Source organism: Anopheles marshallii, chromosome 2 (assembly GCF_943734725.1).
Source record: "Anopheles marshallii chromosome 2, idAnoMarsDA_429_01, whole genome shotgun sequence".
Lineage (NCBI taxonomy): Eukaryota > Metazoa > Arthropoda > Insecta > Diptera > Culicidae > Anopheles > Anopheles marshallii.
In genome coordinates, this window is record NC_071326.1 from 78,500,588 (window position 1) to 78,521,687 (window position 21,100).

At 47.1% G+C, this 21,100-nt stretch overlaps 3 protein-coding genes across 3 annotated transcripts; 1 reads left to right on the top strand and 2 right to left on the bottom strand.

Annotated features, from left to right (window-relative positions):
* Positions 1 to 4,533: 4,533 nt before the first annotated feature.
* Positions 4,534 to 5,379, bottom strand: LOC128707785 (translation initiation factor IF-3). The gene is made up of 2 exons (XM_053802742.1): positions 5,051 to 5,379; positions 4,534 to 4,984 (listed from the first exon to the last, which is right to left on the bottom strand). The coding sequence occupies exons 1-2, from the start codon at positions 5,377 to 5,379 to the stop codon at positions 4,534 to 4,536; spliced, it is 780 nt and encodes a 259-aa protein (XP_053658717.1).
* Positions 5,380 to 6,276: 897 nt separating this feature from the next.
* On the top strand, positions 6,277 to 8,764 carry LOC128709165 (uncharacterized). Its single transcript, XM_053804149.1, has 3 exons — positions 6,277 to 7,222; positions 7,906 to 8,070; positions 8,565 to 8,764. The coding sequence occupies exons 1-3, from the start codon at positions 6,277 to 6,279 to the stop codon at positions 8,762 to 8,764; spliced, it is 1,311 nt and encodes a 436-aa protein (XP_053660124.1).
* Positions 8,765 to 10,141: 1,377 nt separating this feature from the next.
* Positions 10,142 to 20,026, bottom strand: LOC128718628 (uncharacterized). The gene is made up of 8 exons (XM_053812249.1): positions 19,886 to 20,026; positions 19,406 to 19,598; positions 18,143 to 18,774; positions 14,977 to 17,331; positions 13,911 to 14,842; positions 12,116 to 13,168; positions 10,233 to 11,985; positions 10,142 to 10,165 (listed from the first exon to the last, which is right to left on the bottom strand). The coding sequence occupies exons 1-8, from the start codon at positions 20,024 to 20,026 to the stop codon at positions 10,142 to 10,144; spliced, it is 7,083 nt and encodes a 2,360-aa protein (XP_053668224.1).
* Between the last annotated feature and the right edge of the window lie 1,074 nt (positions 20,027 to 21,100).

The window sequence follows — 21,100 nt, forward strand, 5'->3', positions numbered from 1 at the left end:
ATGGCGGCTGTACTGTGCTCTCTTACTTTGTACTTGAGCGCGGTGAAAGTACCCACAATTGGATACACCGAGGCTTGTCTTTATTTCTTCGTCAGAATCTGAACATTATTCGCCATTGTTTGCAGATGGTTTAATATGTCATTAATCCGTAGTGGATCATTTGTCAGAGCTGTATTCTGGGTGATTTACGTTGGCTTTTGTTTGAATTTGGAAGCTTTCATTCATTGGGTTTCGTGGAAATATTACAATAATAGGTGCTTCGTCAACCTGTACTCTGAGAAGAACAATTGTTTGGTAGCGCTTTTGTGAAGTAATGTTCTGTATTATTAGACTTCGAAGAAATTCCAAACATGATAACTTTAATTGCTAGATTAATGGAAACAGGTTGCCGCAGCCTCCATTTGCACTCCCTTCTGCCATTGTATCCTCAAAAGCTGTTTCTAAACTTCAACCCCTACCATTTGCTAATGGTTGCTCACCGAAACCTGTATCAATACATCGATATTTCAACGCCACCATCGTTCATCGGGCGGGCAAAATGTCAGGCACATAAAAACAAATAGCGTGGCATTAATGGGCTTGTCACCAGAAACACCAGATGGCCCCATGTACGACCCTATAAACAATCAATACACCTCCACTTCATCACTCTCGTGGATGGCACGGCAATAAAAATGGCGCTGACAAACCTTCCCCAAAACCATGTAGCCTGCGAACGTGGAGGTTAGTATCGCTCCCCATGTTTAGACAACAACCGGATTTTCCGGGGTCTCCATCTCGCCTCATTTACGATTCCATGTACGTCCGTTAACGACATGACGATATACGCACTTGGAGGGGTTTTTTTTTTGTGTGCGGCTCGACCGTATCGACACTGTCAGAATGTTATCATTTAATTTTCATCACTTCCTGCTGTCCCTTACCAGCGTGTCCAAGGCTTTAGTTTGATCCTTTCGCAAGGAGTTCGGCAACAAGCATAAGTATGGCAATGGGTTGGAATGGTTGTACGTGCACTCCAGCCAGACTAGACCCGATTGCCGCCATCTTCGATTCCGAACTTCAAAGATGTATCAGTTACCCAAATAAATACCCAAAAAACCGTTCCCCACCAGGGCGGGGGAAAGAATAACTCAATAAAAGTGAATGTTTCCGTCGTCTAAATGTGCCATGTAACAGTACAAATGTGGCCCCGGTTAACGAGATCGTCCTGCTTCTCGGGACATAAAGTTTGATTTGTCACGGCCCCGGGGCCCCGCGTGCGAAGTGTTTGACGAAAAGCCATTTCATTCCCAATTCCGTAACGCCTGACACGCGTTGCGTGATGGGTTTTTACGGTCTTAAAGTAAAGTGCAGAGTGGCATATAAAAATAACGCCGTTCATTACTACCCAAGTAGCGTCACTAAACGGTGCCTGCGTGTATGGTGGAAGTCTCATGGGGGCGTTAGACGACAAGGGAAAAGGGGTACCTATCAACGCACCAGAAAGATGAGACATTTGACCATTCGCAGGAGAGCTTCTAAGAATGTCTGATAGATGGCAGCACCATTAACTTTACTACACTCCTTTAGAGGCTATTCTTGAGAGGCCTAATATACCGGAAAAATGAAAGCTTTACTCGCAAGACACAGCACAATAAATCCAGCTAGATCTGACGCTCATAATTAATGTTAAACATCACCAAGAAGCGGCGATAGGGGCAGCAACAAGAAACAAGAAACGTAATGAAAAAAGAAGCAACGAAATGCTGGGATAAATGGAAAAAGTTTATAAGGCGTAAAAGCAACAAATGAATTCTTCCCGGTACGGTTTTGCGTCCTCTGCTCTAAGCAGCAGTAGCAGCATTCACATTAGCATTTCCGTACCGTTTCTGCTCTCCCAACATTCAAAGCTGTCGAATGCATACCATCTCAAGGACGCTATACCGAGCATAAGTAGAAAAATCTGAAGACGAATCAGAGCGGAACGGGCTCAGGATTTGCAGGGTATAATTTTGAGGATATTTCTGGATAAAGAAACACCAGGAAAACGAGGCGAACAGGGTAAAGCCTTAGAATTTGGCAACTTTTTCAGACAGTCATCATTTCCTAGAGTTTCTTCATAGCACGCTTCCACAACATTCAACCATCTGTGGCTTGAACACTTTTTTTTGCGTACAAAACTTTGATACTTGCTTGAGATTTTTCCGGAGCGACACCCAAAATTTCGTTCCTCCACCAAACCGTTTGTGGTTTCGCAATTGAATATTTTAACTGTTGTCAGCAGTTGGTCCAAGCCGGGAGGAAATTTATCGTTCAGTGAGCAGTGGTCTAGATCCAGGAGATACTAAAAAAAATCCAAGCCTACCACATAAATGATTGTCTACGTGCGGAGTTGGTGCCGTGAGGAAGTGGAGCAGTATTTTAATCAAATATTCCTCACAGTCCGGGTTTATTATGCGTAGATCCGGGTGCTTCCCCACGTCGGTCACGTTGCAGCAGGGGCAGCACAAAGCACGAATTAAATTAATTTCCAAGTATCTCCAGAAGTTGCTACTGATCGATTTACGGGTTTGAGTGGAGAGTCAGTTAGTCGCTTAGCCTGATGTGAATTTATGCAGTTTTGTGCTGTCCTCGCTGAGTGTCCTCTCATCAACCATGCGGAGCTTAGTATCGATTAGAGTTCTGAGTGCTGGAAGCAAAAAAAAAACAACAACATGGGCCAAGTAACCCCGGTATTAATCATTCCAGCTGAACGGGTGCGTACGGCTGAATCTTTCAGCGTGGCCTAATCACCCCATCCGGTATACGCAATGGTGTTCGGTGGAAACGTGACAGGCATCGGCAAGTCAACCCGTGCTCCCCCGTATAATGGACAATTTTAATGCCTGTCAATAAGACGACTGACGGTTTATTTTTTGTGAAAGGATCCTCCGGACGAAGACGAATGACCGTACTGTGCCGAACGAAACGTAACCGGAATTGGCAAATATCGTTTGTTTGACCACTCGACAAGGATAAAACTTGAAACTGCTGACTCGCCTTCTGGGGAGGGTAATTTAATTTGAACCAAACGTTTGTCAGTAGAAATCTTCCGCACAGAACCACCTCCGACTGCCGGTGGGCTGCAAGAATTGGGAAGTCAGCATAAAATGTTTATTATTGCACACAAAACTACACAAACACATTCGAATGTTCGCTTTTATAAGCCTCTAGTTTTGCTTTCTCCTTTGCTTAGCCCAAGATTTTCCTGCCATTCAATAGAAAGTGCTGCTACGCTTTCCGTAGTGCCACAGTGCCATCACGGCACAACACTGGTACTTTTCGGTACTGTTTAATTGACCCATAAAACATAGATTTTCTAATGCATAGAGAATGAGTGTGCAACCACGTGCGCTCGGGGATCGTCCCGGGCATTCGGGAACGACAAAAAAAAAAAAACGGAACTGGAAATCCTTTTGCATTTTTTATACTATCGGCAGTCCAGAGTTCGGTGCTATAGGAGTTTGGTTAGCCTCAAAATGTGAAGTCGGAAGTCCACTGGTATCGTGATAGTAAAGCTGCATCGAACAGTATATGGAACTGCCCAAAATAAACAAAAATCTACTTTCAACTTGAATGCATTACGGTGGCGAACGTGCAATGCTATTGTCTGTCCGGCACACCGGAACATTCCAAGCGTCTATGCACTGCACGTGAACGCTTGTGGACGAGTTATTGCCTTTTGCAAGCGGTACAAGCTAAGTGTGATTATTCTGTTGGATAAAATTGACTACCCTGGCGGGTAATTTTTGTACATTTTTATGGCCTAGTTAATGTCACAATCCTCATCACTCGACCGGAATAATCCTGCCCATTGCTGTGCCGGGGGTGTGAGAATAGATTTAAAACAACCGCATCAATGCACTCGGAACCGTGTCAACCGGCATTAGCTCACCAACTGCGTGTTGTTTTGGGTGATAAATAATGCAATTACAAAAATCTCACAAAATATCCTTTCTGTCCCCCGGGGTAACTGTCGAATGGTGGGCGCATGGATCACGAGTCACGCCACGAGTTCGCCACGTGTCGATCCCTCTCCTTTGTGCCGTGTTTCGATTGGAAATGGAATTGAATAATTTAATTACGATGCAACTGATGCACTCTCGTTTCCGTTTGGTAACGCGATACTCTTTGTATCCGCGCAGCAGCGGAAGTACGTAAGCCAGCTTGATCCTAATTTTGTTTCACACTAATTGACTTCTGACTGTGTATTTTGATAAGCCACATTGGGCGGTAGCTTAGGTGGTTTCTGCTAGCATACATCGGAACGAAATTGAATTCGCTTCATCATCGGATTTACATCTGGCAAAGCAAAGTGTTAAACAAGTTTCATCTTCCATTTAGTCTATATTTGAGCTAACTTTATTTTCTTACCTTACTTTACAATGGTCATCTGTCGCCCCTGAGCAGATAGGTCCAGAAAGCGTACTTTGCGAACAGCACGAAGGCAACACAACCCGTCACCTTGTACCGTTTCGTGGCAGTTTCCGGCTCTCCGTCCCTTCGCTGTGATTGTCACGCCATCGAGCTGGTCCGGGTGTGCAGTCCACGAACAGCCTGCGGTTGATCTAACCCGTTTGATGTATCCTTTACATCCAGCAATCCTTTCTTACCCACCGCGGCGCCACTACTCGTGGTTGGTGTAATATTAAACCGTAAATCATTATCCCGCAGGCGTTTCTGCACAATCTTGCCGGTGTTTTTTACACTCGTCTCGAAGCGCTGTACAATGTCCTCTTGCTTTGCCTTATTGCCTGCTCCGTCACCCGTTACAACGACACGCACTTCGTACGATTTGCTTAACCATTTTAGCACATTCTGTATCTTTGATGCGAGATCGTGTTCGGCTATGCGAGCACTAATCGTCAACAGCTTGTCGCCCTTAACGGATGCATCCTGTTTGGTTTTTTTCTTTTCCTCACGTCGCTTTAGGTCTTCGTTTAGATATTCCGCGCCGGTCATTAATCTACAATTGCAGAACAAAATTGTAATATTGAGGAAATATTTGTGAAGACTTGTCACGGTTTCTTACCTGTACACCGGACGCTGCGTTTTAGTGTCGAGATCGACGATCTTCACAAGCTTTAAATTACGCCGGGTGGATATTTTTACTGCCTCATCCAGATTCACTATCGATATCGATTCATCGGAAGAAATCAGAGTAATTTTTGGTGATGTTTTCGCCTTCCTGCTGGTTGCTGCAGCACTGGTGATGCCGGGTTCTTGCGGTTTAGATGTTTTCGTGGAGTAAAGTAACACATTCTTGTTGGAAAGCACGGCCACTCGCTGCCAACTTACAGGTGTTTGATTAAACACCAATTGTCGAAATTGCGGTCCCACTATTCGTGTGATGAAATTCATTTTTATTTGTTTTGTTTTCGCAGATTGTAGAGGAGAATTTTGCTGGAACTGTCACGAAAACAGCTGATTTGATTGTATTTGCGCAGTTCAAGAAAGTGCAAGAAACGATATTTTAGTCAAGCAAATGCAAATTTTCAAAATTGAAAAAATAGTTGTTTTTATTATAAAAAAAACATAAAATAAAAACAAACATCAAATGATAATTATGAGAATTATGTTGTTGTGGATTTTGTACATTGCATAAATTGCGAAAAACTGTTGAAAGTGAGAGTCACGTTTCAAATTTGACAGCAGCTCGTTTTACGTTTGACAGCAGCGCGGGCACAGAGTTCATTCGGTGTTCATGGCGACCACAACGAGAATCGGCCCCGCAGTTTTTATTCGGGAATTGTACGTAGTAGGATAATATACGGTTCGGAAACGTTCTTTAAACCGTAATTGATTCTCATAGATAATATTCACGTGTCGAGGGCAGTTGTGTATTGCATTGAAACAACGTTTTTGTACGGAAACAAATTATGTTAGCGCATTGCATCGCATGACAGGTCGCCGATGTTGTCCAACCTTGCCTACATTCATTTTTGTGTTGCATTCTCGTTATTTCTTGTGCAGATGAAAAAGTTGTTCGTTTAGTTCCGCAAATTGTGCATGAAACAGTGAATTAACGGTACAGAAACAAACGAAAAACGCTCCCAAAACCATTAGTCGAGACGCGTGTGTGTACGCAGTGCATTCCCCGCAATTGCACGCAATCGATTGCAAGTTCAACGAACGCGAAAACATTTATTCGCCCTCCCCCACCACATACGCACACACACACTCACTCCACATTTACAAGTGGTTGCGAGGCGGGTTTTCCTGCTCCGTAAGCCAAGCTGTTTTTCACACGTAACCAAAATGGTTTTCGCGAGCTACAATAGTGCCTCGTACTTGCTGCCGCTGGATAATGATCAGAGCGTGTCGTTCTATCGGAACGAGAACCGACTGTTCCCAACTGCCATCGGCCCGTCCGCGGGTGGTGTTGCACCCCCACCCGGAAGAAACAACAGTACCACCTCCGCCAACGATATGAGCATTACCGACATGCTGACCGCGGCGTACCATCACGAGATGCAGCAGCAGCACCCGGTCGTCGGAGGCAGTGGTGGTGGCGCTAGCGGTGAAAACATAACCGCGGGTGATTGCCCTTTCGGCCGGGTTCAATCACCAGCCGCGCAACAGCAGCAGCAGCAACAACAACAACACCAGTCCCACCAGCCACAACAGTTACCGGTGCAGCAGTACCATCGTTTCGGAGGAACCATTGCCATGTGCGATGATTTCCAACCCGTCGGTTACTTTAACGGGTCATCCAACGGTTACTATGGATTTGTCCCGTCACTAGCTCCAACAGGTGGTGACGGTGGTGGTGGAGCTGGCGGACATACGAGCAATAACAACGTTCTTCCGGGTGCTGCCGTCAACAACAATTGCCACCCCCCAGCAACAGCGGCAAATGTCAACGGTCACCTGTCGGCAATCGATTTCCATGGCAACCAACACCATATCAGCTGTAATGATGCCGGTGAACAAAACAATAATAATAACAATAACAACGACGGGGATGACACCGGGATCTTCCATGTGCAACAACCGTTCCCGGTGCAACGGGTCGCACAGAAGCGTAAAGAGTTTAATCAGCCACTGCAGCACGAAGATGAGGCAATGGACACGAATGTACAGCTGGCAGCGGCGGTGGGACAACAGTATCCGAAACGGCGAAAAACCGACACGGACCAGAACGCCGGAATGGGGGGTTTCCCGGTAACGACGAGTGGCCCATTTCCTGGAAGCAATAGTGGAGGTAGGTGAACGATTTGCTTGGGCGCAACGCAATTGCAGTGATGTCATAATGCTAATTTTAAAATATAATCCCAAAATAACCCTGATTGAAACATTTTCAATTACGGTTGGTTGCGACAGCCATATACAGTGTGTGCCATAAGCATGTGTCAACTGTGTGTAATTTGCAAAGGATTCCCCCTTTGGAACCCTGAAAGGATAGCATGTGTTACATTCATACCATTGGGTATGGAAGATAATTAGTGTAACTATGAATTTTTAAAGATTCATGATCGTTCAATAATTTTTGATACCTCATGGATTCAAAACCCATAAAACCTTAAATCTACGGCGGTAAATGATTTTTGAAAAATTGATAAATGTTTATAATAAAGATTCGGAGTCATTCATCGCATTCACCTCATTTTTATGTAATATACTTAATTGAGTAGCGTATTTGAAAAACACCGTTGAAAGCACACACTGTATTACTGCCAAACTTTTTCCATCAAAATGATGCCTCGAAGCTATTTCTGACTCGGCGTCTCCTTTAAATATCGTGCCACGCCTGGTGTGTAGGGGTGGGTTTCCTTTATAAACCACCCTACCAACACGTACCATCAGGCGTGCACACCCACCATGGAAAAAAAAATAAAATGTATCTTTTTCTTCTTTTGGGTTTCCCTTCACACGACGCACCGCTAGTGTCGTACCAGCATCAGGTAGAAATACACGAGCCGACCGTTGACGCGATGGAATGTCAGGATCAGCCTGCCCAGCAACATCCCGCCGTGACGCTGCAATCTAACCCGAATGGATTCCACACCGTGGACATTCAGCATCCCGCCGGACAGCAGCCAACAAGCAAGAGTAAATATTTCGACACTAGTCGCTGCATGATGTCGCACATGATCTAGTAGAGGAAGGGCCGACACACGGACAGACGAACGGACGGATGATCTCATACGATCGAGCAAGTTGAATGTATGTGCAAAGACATGCAGCAGATCGGACATGTTAATCAGATGACGCTTACCAGACACCTTTAACCACCCTCTCGTTTGTTGACGTAACACACATATCCGCCATTGGGCCAGACTTTTTGCATGATTCACCATCCTCCCGTCCCACCCGTCATTTTGTGGTCTTCTTGTATTAATTTGAAAAAATAACATTAAGCTAACCTCATTTAATGTTAACGCCTAGCGCGACAAAAATCCTTTTAAAGTCTTCTTTCACTTAGTTCTCTTTCGTTTTCTTCTTTTCTCTCTCTCTCTTTCATTTTGCATTATATCTTATTTTAAAAAAAAAATCATCCCCACAAAAACGCATACACACATACACACACTCAACAACTCGTTAAGTTCAGAGGAGGGACATACTGTTGAACAGCTTCATCGGTGCTAGGGACGATCGTGTCGCGATGCCGTGTCCAGCCAGTGTTCCAGGGCTTCCGGTTTGTTTGGATCGTACCGCACGGTACGAGCACGACAAGAAGGGTCGCCACGGGTGGGATCTGGATCTGTTCCACAGTTTGCACGGTACTGGTGGCGGTTACCGGTAGGAAAGTGGCCTTACTATCGACCAACCGGCGAGTGCTTTAAAAACGTTTCTGTTGTTCTGATAAGGGGCACAGTTACACCTGTAACTGATTAGGCAAGGAAGGTAGATTTCATGTAGTATTGTTAAACGATAGAGAACCCCCGTCCCCGTAGTACACAACACCCCCGATCTGTCTGTTTTCGGTGCGTTTTGTTTTCGGGGGGTAGTCGCATTCATCCATCGTCTTCACCAAACTGACTGTACTTTACGTTCTACGATGTACCTACACACACGGAAGGCGAAAGCCTTTCCGAATGAATTCGTCCGTTTTTATTTTAATTGCTATACTACGATAGACTACTAAAAACAAACAATCTTAGTACGTAAATGAGCACATGGAAGTGTACTTAACTATAGACTTAGGGAAATGGAACAATCGCTTCGAACGTTGACGATGATTCAAGCAGTTCGATTAAACTACTAACAACTAATGAAGGAAGCTAGCACATCGTAAGGTGCTAGAATAGAGTGAGCTCTGCAATAAGGTAGGAAATAGAGTTAAGCGTTTGTTTTTTCTCTCATTTGTAGAACGATTTTTTTTTGTCGGCGTTTTCGAAACAAAATCAGAACTACATTTGGCTGTTTAGGCGTGGAACCAAAGGTTCCGCCCAGGACGAACATAATAGCTCCCCAATTTTTTTACCCAACTGATGTTTGTTTTGTGTGATATATGTGTCCCGGAAAACAAGCAACGTCTCATTTTGCAATTGTATGTGCTCCCACTATGGTGTTTTTTTGTTGTTGTAAAGAAAATAAAGCACAAGGAACAACGCAATTGTGCCGTTTGTTGTAGGCTCCTTATACCTTCTTTTGTTGTAATAAATCGAATTGAAGAAAGAAATTGAACCCGATATAGCGTTAGGACATCGTTTGCAATAATACTAGCAGTGTTGGACAACAAAATAGGGCTATTCGATTTTCCAAAGTGCATCTGTCAATGCTCGTTGTGGCATAATGGAACTTGCTACAATATCTCGATTGAAGGTGATCATATAGTAATATCCCACTGACTCTTAGGAGATAAACGATAAGAACGAATTGAGTACATACTTCCTGATCTAATCCACCGATTAACAACCAAAAGGGGCAAAATATATCCAATTTCTCAACAAACATAATTAAACAATTGCAATTGCTTAGTGGTGGCACCTAATAGATGTGCTTTTATTTTAATTCAAATTACTTGCATTCTGCATTTCTTGAAGTCTGTGAAGGAGGATATATGATGCGCCGTGTGGGGGTGTGGGTATATTGTTTTTAATCACGATTATATTTATAGCCGCACGTGTGCTGCAGCGTGTCTGGATTATGCCTTCCGGTACGGTCGAAACCTTTTGTTTTAATAGTATGACGAACTATGTTCCTAAAATAAGCAGAAAAAAGGCTCAGTAAATTACTTTCTTTCAAAACATTAAACATTGTGCGCTTACTTCCGTCTGCTCCAAATGCTCATCCGCGACCTCTTCCGATTGCCAATTGTTGTTGATGTTGTTTCCATTGTTACCTCCACCGGATGCTCCCGGCGGTGGTACAGTTCCATTGGTACCACTCGGTCCACCAGTGCTGCTGCCGTGCATTTGCTGCTGTTGCAAACCTCCCATCCTTGGCTGTGATCGTCCGTCACTGGTCACACTGTTAGTCCCAGCCTGTTCATCCCCTACAGAGGCCGGTTTCTTCTGCACAACTACAGTCCAACGACCATCGTCAAAGTTAGTTCCACCAGTGGGATGATCCATCGTGGAATTTGCTCCCCCGGAACCGGCCGCAGCCATATTGCCCGTGGAAGTTTCCATATCGCACACTTGATCCGCTTCGGCTAGATCGTACGTGGTCGAAGAGTACACCACATTGGAAGAGCTGGAACTGACGACAACCGCCGATTCCAACGGGCGTTGCTCTCCTACCACAAACGGTGCCATTCCATTTCCATTTATGCCACCATCTGTGCCTTGATTGGTCGGATTACCTTCATAACCTATCGGCGCGGAGCAACTATTCGCTGCTGGCTGTACATCATCCACATACGCCGGATTTTGCTGACCTCCGATCGGACCACCGGTAATAGCGTCCTCTTCTTCCTCGCCCTCTTCACCCTCCACCGCGGACGAACGCAGCAATATGTTGTTCAGAAAGTTTTCCAAATTCGAAATAAATTCATCCTTATCGGTTCGATTCCAACTCTCCAGATGGCGCAAAAAATCCTCCCGGCTAAACACATCACCCCCACCGACCCCTGCCGTTCTGGATCCACCGGACAGCTCACCCGGCTGTTCGTCCTCTTGCGCCGATAGGAATGAAGCGGCGGCCAGCAACGAAGCTGCCGGGGACTGTCCCGACCGCGAATGGTGATGGTGGTAATGGTGCTGATGGTGATGATGATGGTGATGCTGCTGCCCCGCATCACCCCCGACCGGCGGACCGTAATCCACCGGTGCACCACCGGCCGCATGGTTACAGATTACGCCCGCAATCTTGAACAGTACCGAATCGTTAATGTAATCGACCGAGTTTATCACCGAAACGATATCACCCATTATGATGTTGATGATTTCCGAATTGGCCACCGCTATTGGGACGAGCTGTTCTTGGTTGTGCGGACGGCTTGCAGAAAGTCGGCGTCCCGCACCCGGTGGTGTGTTAGCGGACGTAGAAGAGTTCGGCAGGGAGGAGGTTAAAACTTCCCCCCCGGCAGAAGAGGACTGCGGATTCGCTCCGGCCTGTTCCGATCCGTTCGCAGGAATATAATGGTACTGTTGCTGTTGCTCCAGCTGCTGCTGCTGCTGTTGGCGAAGGTTCGTGTAGTTTTGAATCACTTCAAACTCAACGCCCGACTCGTCGTTTCTTGCATCGCGCGGTGGAGTGGTTCGTGGTTCACTGTTCACTATACCTTCACCGCCGTTGTTCGCTCCTTCCGACATGTTTGACAGCCCGGTGGACGCTAGCAAATTGTTACTTCCTACATTGTTCACATGGTTTTCCTCCTGCAGCGTCGACTCGATGTACCGGTTGTACAGCTCCTGTATCGATTGCAGTGTGCGCTGCCGCAGCGGATCGGACGAGATCAGCTGCAGCTCACGGAACAGCTGTATGAGAAAGTGGGGCCGAGATTCGTTGGCTGTGATGAGATTCTTCACCTCCTGGTAGACGTTTTCTTTGAGTGCTTCAAACAGTTTTGAGGTGGACCTACAACGAATGTAAAAATAAGGCATTAGAATAAATGACTAAGAACTAAATTTAGATGAAGTACATATTAACTACTTTTAAAACTAGTTTCCTCCCCACCCCCCTGTTTGCCCAGATTATGATCACTCACTTGGAATCATGCTGATACGTGCAAGTGGAGGCTAGATTCATATCACCACCACCGGACACGTAGCATCCGCTGCTTCCTTCACCACCGGAACCCGCATCCCGACAGGAGCGTAACGACAGCGGATACTTCTTGTGTCCGCTCGCCTTCGGGTGTGTTTTGTTCGCAAGTCCCAGATTGATCGGGTTCGTGTGGAACTGAAGCTCGCCAAGATCCAGCGAGTTGGACTGATTCAAGGGTGCGTGATGGGAGTGCTGTTGTTGCTGTGGCTGCTGCTGCGGTAGAATTTGTTGCGAATGCTGCTGATGTTGACCGGCAGGAGTCTGATGCATTCCGATCATACTAGACGACGCCGGGTGTTGTTGCTGCGGAGTCGACTGCTGTAAAGGTTGGTGTGGTAGTGCGTACGAATGGCTTGCCGTTTGTGTTTGAACCGATCCCGTTCCGACTAGTTGCGATTGTGGCTGGTGCGATTGACGAGTGGTCGCGATAGATGGCTGGTAAGGTTGCTGCGAATGTCTCGTCCCATGCACGGAGTGTCCTCCAACATTAGACGATTGGGTTTGCTGCACCTGCACCGGATGCTGCTGCCGATGGTGATCCACAACCTGTCCACCGCAATCATCGATCGGTGGTTGTTCCTGATTTGGATGATAGCCGAGAATCTGCTGCCCTCCGGAACTTTCCAAATCCTGACACAAACCGGTACTGTTTGCCTGGTTCGTATTGCTCAGCGAGTTGTTGCGGGTAATATTGATCGATTGCTGGTACTTGTTGCTCTGGTTATTCATGTACTGATTCGAAGCATTGCTGTTATTACGCTGGAATTGATTGTTTATCGTATTGCAGCCACTTCCACCGCCGTTACCAGCGGTATTTCCTGGACCTGCACCACTACCGCCAACTCCTGTGCCACCGGAACCACCACATCCTCCTGTTCCTCCTGCTGTGCCGCCTCCACCACTACCACTGCCACCACCAGCGCTGCCAGTTTGCGAGCATGATTCTTCGTTGCTTTTGCAGCTGTTGCTCGATAGGAGATTTTGTCTTGAGTAGCTACAAAGAGAGCGAAAAACACGGAACGCATTAGAATTTGTTTCCACTTTTTAAACGACCACAAACACCAAACAATACAAACCAACAAATTTGCATTAGTAGCAACTTTGGAAATGGGTTAAATGTAAAGAGTTTGAATATGAATTTGGATTCTTCACGAAATAAGATGAATTCATTACTTCATTATCGTTACTTAAAGTTATTGGCAAAAATAATAAATTCATGCTACAACAATTAACACACATGTTATCGTACTTGGAAAACTACACTCACACAAACACAGAATGCACACAAACTTACCATGGGTTCGTATCAAAACAGTGCGTTAGCGGAACTAGCTTCCGCTTCCTAAATCTCTACCCTATCTAAAGCTTGCAACCGTTTGGAACTTCTCCAAATTGCTTTCTCGCCACCACGGTGAGCATCGTCAAAGTATAAGAAAAACGTATAATTATCAACAGCAACGGAAGGAGATCGGATAAAGGTGCGCGCAATGGAGGATGGTTTACAAATGAAAACACATAAACAAAAGCTCCAAACGAACAATGAAACGTGTGACAGGCGGGCATAGAAGCAAGTCGGCAACACGGCGCATCATGTCAAAGTGATTCGAAGTACTGTTCCCCTTAGCATAAACTTAACTACCAAAGTGACTACTATCTACTCAACGTTCTAATAAACTAGTAACATAAAAATTGCTGAATAAAATGGTACAACGGTTGCCACTAAACTGGGTAGTTACCTTCGGAAGTTATCCCAATAGTTATTGGCCCTCACACCCGGCAGCACCTGGTTGTTGAGGGCTTGCGTTTGTTGCTGCTGCTGGGTGGAGGAATCTTGCTGCTGGTTGTACAGATTCTGATTGTTCTGCATGTTTGCGTTCGATAGGTTGTTGGTGACCGTGTTGTTGAGATTGTTGTAATTTTGCCCGAAGCGTAACGAGGACGTGTGCGGCTGGTGGTGATGATGCTGCTGACCATGCATTGTTGTACCGGCCGGTGTCGGTGTGACCGGCTGTGAACCGGCACTGCACAGATTGTTTATCATGTTCGGTGCGATCGAACCGGTACCACCGTACTCGTTTCCCAGCCCGGTGTTGGCTTCCGTGCCATTGAGCACACCACCAGCAGTACCACCACCAGTGCCGGACTGATCGTCGTAAAGCGCGTTGTTAAGCGTGTTAATGTTAAGCGGGCGCACACTGGAACGTAACCGGCCCGCATGGGCCCCGCTCGGGGGTAGTCCGGCCTGTCCGGGGTTAGTATTGTTACGCTGCGCTTGTTGATTCGCCAGACATTGTGAGTTTGGGGGAAGCTGCTGTGGTGAAACCATGGGGTGAGTTTGTGGCACCCCGGCAAGCGGACTGTATGGCGGTTGGGTAAAGGATTGCATTGGTTGCTGCTGGTGCTGTAGTAAAGCAGCGCCTGATGCAGGATGGGATGCCGTATGGAGATGGGTGTGAGGGTGATGATAGGGAGAGGATTGCTGCTGCTGCTGATAGGACATCATCGGTTGCTCGGAACGAGCCCGTGTGTACATGCTGCTAGCCGTGGTGGCCGCATTCGAGGCGTTGGGTGGTGTTGATTCCGCCCTAATCAACGCGGCGCCCATCGGTGGGCCATGGGTTTCGTGCAGCAGTAAGCTGCTGTTGGTGCCGAGTATCCGTTCCTGAAGCTGCAAAAGAATTTGTACAATTAGTGAGGAACCAATTGTTAAGCGGAGACACATAGCCAGCATGCTCGAAAAGTTTTTTTTCGAGCTTATGAATGTTGTATCTCCGCTTAAAGGAACTTTAAATAATGTCTTACCAACAGGACGGCATTGTTCAGATTGTTGATTTCACGCTGCTGAATCCACAGCAGCTGGTTGCACTGTGTGATCGAGTTCATCAGCATCTGTTGCGTTTGCATGATGTGCTGAAATACGATCGGATCGGGCGGTGTATTCGGGGTGGCAGCATGCGGTGGCAACAAATTTGCCGCCACACCGTACGGACCCCCACCCGTGCTCCAGCTGCTTCCGTACGCACCAACACCTCCACCGCCCCCATAACCGACAGCCGCCGCATGGTGCGAAAGATCATCCATTCCCGGCCTGTACGGAAGTCCATAGTGTGGACTGTGTGGGCCCGTATTCGAGCTGGACAATCCACCAGCTCCGCCACTGGTGCCAAACACTGGCCACGGCGAAGAACCGCGATGGTCACGCCCGATCGGACCCGCACCAGCACCACCACCAGCCGGTGCACCATCGGCATCAAGATCGCTCCGCTTCAACCGATACCGATCAGTGGCCGCATTGCGATTGCAAATGTCCGGCATCGGGGGTGGGAAACTGCGCGTACTGCTCGATTGATAGCTGGCCGATTCCAGCTGCGCATGGGCAAATATGTCCGACGTAACACCCGAGTCGGCGGAGTTCGTCTTCGAATCGTTGGTCGCATTGCTACCGGCCGTGTTGTTCTGCAGCGAACCGCTAATGGCCGATGGAGCCGGAGCAGGTGGAATGGTCACGTGGGTCGAGGGTGTACCACGATGATGTGATCCAGCACCGCCACTGCACGATTCAACCGACGATGACACTACCGACGATGGACCGGTTGCTTTCGGCAGTGGAGTTACCTGCTGCTCGTGGGCATTCACACCTTCCACCACCGAGGCACGGGATAGTTCCGTGTTTTTCTTGATGCTTTGCGTCATCTTCTCAATCCGCTCGAGCTCAAGCTTCTTCTGCTCCAGCTCGGCCTTCAGTTCCATCTGCTGGCGCTCTTTCGGTCCCGCAGGTGCGCGTCCACTCGGGCCAGCCATCGACACAAACGAGGCGACATGATTGGTGAGCTTTTCGTTCGCTTGACTCTGCGCCTGTTGCTGCAGATCCATCACATTGTTCCGACGCTTGTGCAGATCGTTCCGTGCGTGCTTTAACCGATCGCGTTCGGCTGCAATCGATTTGGCCTGCTCGCGCAAATCCTGCGTCATGGCTTGCAGTGCCTCGACGCGTTTGTTCAGATGCTCCCGTTCCTGGTGTGACATTTCGCTACCGTCCGCATCGTTCGGGATCGTCGTACCGTTGGGAAGCAACGTGATCGGTGCGGAACTCATAGAACGGGAACGGCTTCTACTGGAACGCTGCTGTTGTTGTTGTTGTTGCTGCTGCTGCATGGCAATCGCTGCCGCCCCCTCATCATCCTCATCATCGCCCTCCTCTTCATCTTCCGGGGCATCCTCTTCCTCGTACTCATCCTCCTCATCAATCGATTCCTGGCCCGTTTTCATCTCGATCAGCTTCACCGTATCCATCATCTCCTTCAGCCGACGGAGCTGTGACTTCATCGCATTAATTTCATTGATCTTTTCGCTCAACATATCGGCCGTCCCGGTCAGTACGGATGCTTCCTCGTCGTTCAGCGGGCCTTCATCCTCGTCCTCATCCACCGCGCCCGACTGTGCACCATTACTGCGCTGCTCATCACCCACCAGTCGGTGCGCTGGTACCGACATACCTTCGACGGTGGCCACAGGATTTACCGCACCACTGTTCGTACCCTCCATCGTAGTTCCACCACCGTTGAGAAATATTTTCGTCGCATTCCTCGCGTCCGATGCCGTTGCCGGTGCGTGCGTCAGTTCGATCGGTACATTCCGTGGTTCGAGCCCTGGTTCCCCATCAAACTGTCGATTCGCGTCCAGGTTCATATTCTGCAGCTCCGATACGAGATTATGCATTTGACTCTTCTTATCGCGCAGTTCCTGAAACTTTTGCTGCAACATTGCCTGATCGGCCAGCACATCGGTATCATTATCCGGACCGAGCATGTTGCTCAATTCCTGCTGGTTCTGTATGAAGGTGGAAAGTACGCGCATCCGCTCCATGATGCTACCGATACCGTCCTGCACCTGTTCCACCGTTTGGAATGATTCTATCGGTGGTGCTACGCTGGCGGTGTGCATTTGACGAATGGATTCCATCTCCTGCAGTTGCTGCCGGGCCGCCTGCTGGAGGCGCAGCAGATGCGCTTGCTGCTCTTTCAGTGCTTGCATGTTTTTTGACTGCGATTCCATACGGTAGCGCAATTCGTCACAGGAGGCAGACGGTGGGACTGGTGTGGTCGATTGGTTCGTGCTGATGCTTTGCACCGATTGGGGCCGAGGACCACCGTTAAGCTGGAAAGTAAGCGGAGCGGAAAGGTTAATATTAGGCTCTTTTAAAATTAGGTCTGCAGCAGTACCAACATCGAAAGAGGTAAGTAAGAAGGAGAATTGTTACAGTGAGGTTCTCGAACATTAAATTTTAGAATGAGGCATGTCACTCCATGGTCCTATGGCGGATCAATCTAGTAGACAATACATCGCTACTGTAACGTAGCAACATCATTTGCGATGGTGAACAGATTGAATAAAGTCAGTATTAGTTAGCTCTTCAAGCGGTTCGGTTGTGTTTCAGTTTCGATCCTACAATCCTTTCGAAATTATGAATGATAGCACACAGCTTATTCTATAAAAAGGAACCACATGCTGTTAAACAAACATTTATCTTTTAGCATTTACAACAAATTGCGACATTAAACACCATCTGGGAGTAGTTCCTGATAGGATGACCCGATGGTGTAGTGTTAGAATCGTCAGTCTTTCACACGACATGACCGGTATCAAATCCCATTCTTCGTGTAGAACAGGACTAACTGATGACACGCTAAAGGGGTAAAGAAAAATCAAGAGAAAGCCAAAACAGCAGGCCAAAACATCCCCCAAGCTGTGTAGTGTGTCACAAAGACAAGCAGTAAGTAGCAGTTGCACAATTCCACACGAAGTATAAGACACAACAACTGGTGCGGGAGGGATAAACACAGATAAACGCACCTCCGTTTCGGAGTGCCGCACATCCTCCAGCGTGGCGGAGTTAATCGGCACAAAGTAACAATTCTCGTCTCCCATACTTCCTTCCGGTCGGTTGTCGCCGTACAACACCACTCACGTTATCAATCTGCACCGATGAGATCAGGTTAGTGGTCAGTTTGATGTACTCCTGTATCTGATTCAGCGTGTCCTCCACTGTACCGTTGGTAGTTGAGTTGAACGGTAGTGTAGCGGAACCGTAACGCGATCCAGAAGAGGTCGATGGTACGGCCGCAGCTGTGAGTAAGTGGTGGTTTTGTTGTTGCTGCTGCTGCTGCTGCTGATGGTTAGAGTTTTTGTTTAAGTTCAACTGATTTTGAGAGGCACCATCCGGTACGCGATAGCTCAACGGCGAGGAAGTCGATCGCGGTTGTCCCGTCTGGTTTTGCTGTTGCTGCAGCAGCAGAAGATGGTTTAGGATGTGTTGCTGCTGTTTCGGCACAATACCGGTGACGGTTGAACCGCCAGCACCACTATGAAGCAAATTGTTAATGCTGTGTGTCGATCCGACAGCAACACCACTCGCTGAAGCACCCTCGTTTAGGCGGAAGGTCTGCTGCAGGGCAGAATTAGGTGTCGTAGGTATGACCACCCCGACTGCAGTGTTGTGCGGTTCGCTCTGTTCTCCACCGGTCCCTTCGTTCAGCAGATTTCGTCGCACAATCGGTCGTACCGGTATGTAGCGGCTGTTATCTTGCAGCGACAAATTATCTGTAAGGAGAGTGGGATAAAAATAGAAACAATGTTTCAGGAGATTGAAAAAAAAATTATCTTTTGTTTCAAATATATATCGCTATAATGATAACAATGAAACAGTGGCGATAAGTGAATGCCACTGAATGGGGGTTGATTCACATACTGTAACGTGTCCCGCGTTAAAGATACTAAATCTTTTCTACCACCCGTTTGAATGTAAGATCATCCTCAAACACACCGACAGCACCGGCCTGAAGGCCATCGAGCGTATGTTTTCGGCGGGCGGGTGTGCGTTACACACCTTGACGCAAGCAAAACGACGCTAAATTTAGATCATAAACGGGGAGTTTTGCATCGCACGTTTGCACCAAAATTTCGATAAATGGAAAAGTGTGTTTTCCTCTTCGGTGTGCGACTATTTATCTCGCAATGATTCCAATTCCCGTCTGGCAGCTTCCAAATCGATAAAACAGGTAGCTAATGGCGTTGATTTGCCTCGTGTTTGTCATTCAATTTTGATGCGGTGTATTTTCGTCCTAGAATGACGCAGAACGGCACGACACGGTCCAACGAACGAACACTTAACGGCTAGAAAAGAAAGAACCATCCAGGCAATATCACCGTCCCTTGGACACGCTTTACTCACCGATTTCGTAACAGGTGCCTTCACCAGGTGTCCTATTATTGCGGGGTTTCAGAAGAATATTTTGTCCTTGCTGTTGTTGACCACTTGTCGATGGTTGTTGTGTGCCACTGAAATGTTGCTGCTGCTGCTGCTGCGAATTGTTGTTCGGCACCACCGAGGTTGCACCGGAAACGTTCGCCCAATCGACGAGTACCTTTAGAAGTAAAAACACCGTCACTAAAGCGATCAAACAGAGAACCACGCTTCCGATGATCATTGGCCGTCAGAGTCACGTTCGTCGGTTGCCGATTTGCCACAGACTGGTGGTGTGTGCACGATCGGGACCCGTACGCGCTCTCGAGCTCTCATCTGATACGAGATGCGCGAAAATGTGGGCCTCCCGGTTCTATAATTAACCTGCCGATTTCCCCCGATGCTTTACGACGCCCCCGTGTGTTTGGGTGTGTGGGTGCGCACGTTCGTGCAACATCTGATACTCACATTTAGCTGCTGCTGGAGCTGATCCCTCCGGGTTGGGGCAACGATTTCCTGCGGAACGGAATTTTTCTTCGACGATTTCGACTTCGGTTTGGTACCCGTTTGCCGGTTATTATTCTGATTGTTGCTCGAACCGGGCGCCATTTTTTTAGGCTACGGTGAACAAACAAGGGAAACACAACTGTGTACGCTGCCTTAAAAATTTTCACATGGAAAATGTACACCTGGACGACATCTTAGGAGCGGCCAGACAGGGGAACTCTACAACACTTAAAGGGTGATTTTAGCGTTGAAACATACACAACTCAAGCACAGAACAGACCGGAAGGGTTTATTATACTAATTTATAATACGTTTGAATGGGTTTGGACGTAAAAAGGGATATTTTAATGCGCTTTACCACAAGGGAGGCGTTTTGTTTTCTCCAGACTCTTCAGAGGTTTTTGTGTTTTTTTCTTCGCTTTTTGTTGACGTTTGACTGACAGGCGGAGAAATTTGACATTAGTGGCCAAGGTGAATACAAACACAAGGGTTGCAAGTTGGAGGTGTATATTTCAAATCAGCTGCTCAGGAAATTCAATGTTTTTGTACCAGGAAATGTTGTTAAAATAGCGTATTTCAATATATTCGCAAACATCAGTGAATTGGTCATGTTTGCATTAATTTAAAGCTGTATAAATTTTCCATGTTTCGCGATTTGATTTTTTTTTCACTATCGTGAGGAGCAATGTGCGCTCACTAATGTGACATGAGAAGAGAGTTATCTCATCTCAGCCAGATCGTCCCAAACCAAATACGCGGAATTGAGCGAAACTGAGCGAGATAGAGTAAAAAACCTCTCCGAAAGTATGCTGTGAGTTAGAAGTGAGCATGATTATTAGGCATTGCTCTATGCAATATTAATGTATAGAGGACTGCACACATAAATAAGGCAGCTTTAAAAACAACTTAAACTTTGCATTTTTCTGTTTTATTCTGTACCCAAATTTTTGTTTTTCATGGGCAACACTAGGAAAGTTTTTCACAGCTTCACCAAAAAGCATGTGTATAGGAAAATAAATTTTGTTTTCCCAAATCATCGACGCAACTGTGAGCAGTTGCGACCAGTCAAGGTACGCCTTAATGATGGTGAGATTTCGGCTCACTCACGCGGTTTACTTTTGTGTTGCGGAACCAGCACAACAGCTTTTTTCTCTCGCAACAGTCGAAGCGAACGGA

Excerpts from the sequence above, each read along its gene's own strand:
- LOC128707785 (XM_053802742.1), bottom strand. The coding sequence starts at position 5,379 with ATGAATTTCATCACACGAATAGTGGGACCGCAATTTCGACAATTGGTG. Across the intron at positions 4,985-5,050 it reads ACGCAGCGTCCGGTGTACAG|ATTAATGACCGGCGCGGAAT; the intron begins GTAAGAAACCGT and ends CTGCAATTGTAG.
- LOC128709165 (XM_053804149.1), top strand. The coding sequence starts at position 6,277 with ATGGTTTTCGCGAGCTACAATAGTGCCTCGTACTTGCTGCCGCTGGAT. Across the intron at positions 7,223-7,905 it reads TCCTGGAAGCAATAGTGGAG|TGTCGTACCAGCATCAGGTA; the intron begins GTAGGTGAACGA and ends ACGCACCGCTAG. Across the intron at positions 8,071-8,564 it reads ACAGCAGCCAACAAGCAAGA|TTCAGAGGAGGGACATACTG; the intron begins GTAAATATTTCG and ends CAACTCGTTAAG.
- LOC128718628 (XM_053812249.1), bottom strand. The coding sequence starts at position 20,026 with ATGGCGCCCGGTTCGAGCAACAATCAGAATAATAACCGGCAAACGGGT. Across the intron at positions 17,332-18,142 it reads CATCGGTGCAGATTGATAAC|CTTAACGGTGGTCCTCGGCC; the intron begins GTGAGTGGTGTT and ends CTTACTTTCCAG. Across the intron at positions 13,169-13,910 it reads TATTGGGATAACTTCCGAAG|CTACTCAAGACAAAATCTCC; the intron begins GTAACTACCCAG and ends CTCTCTTTGTAG.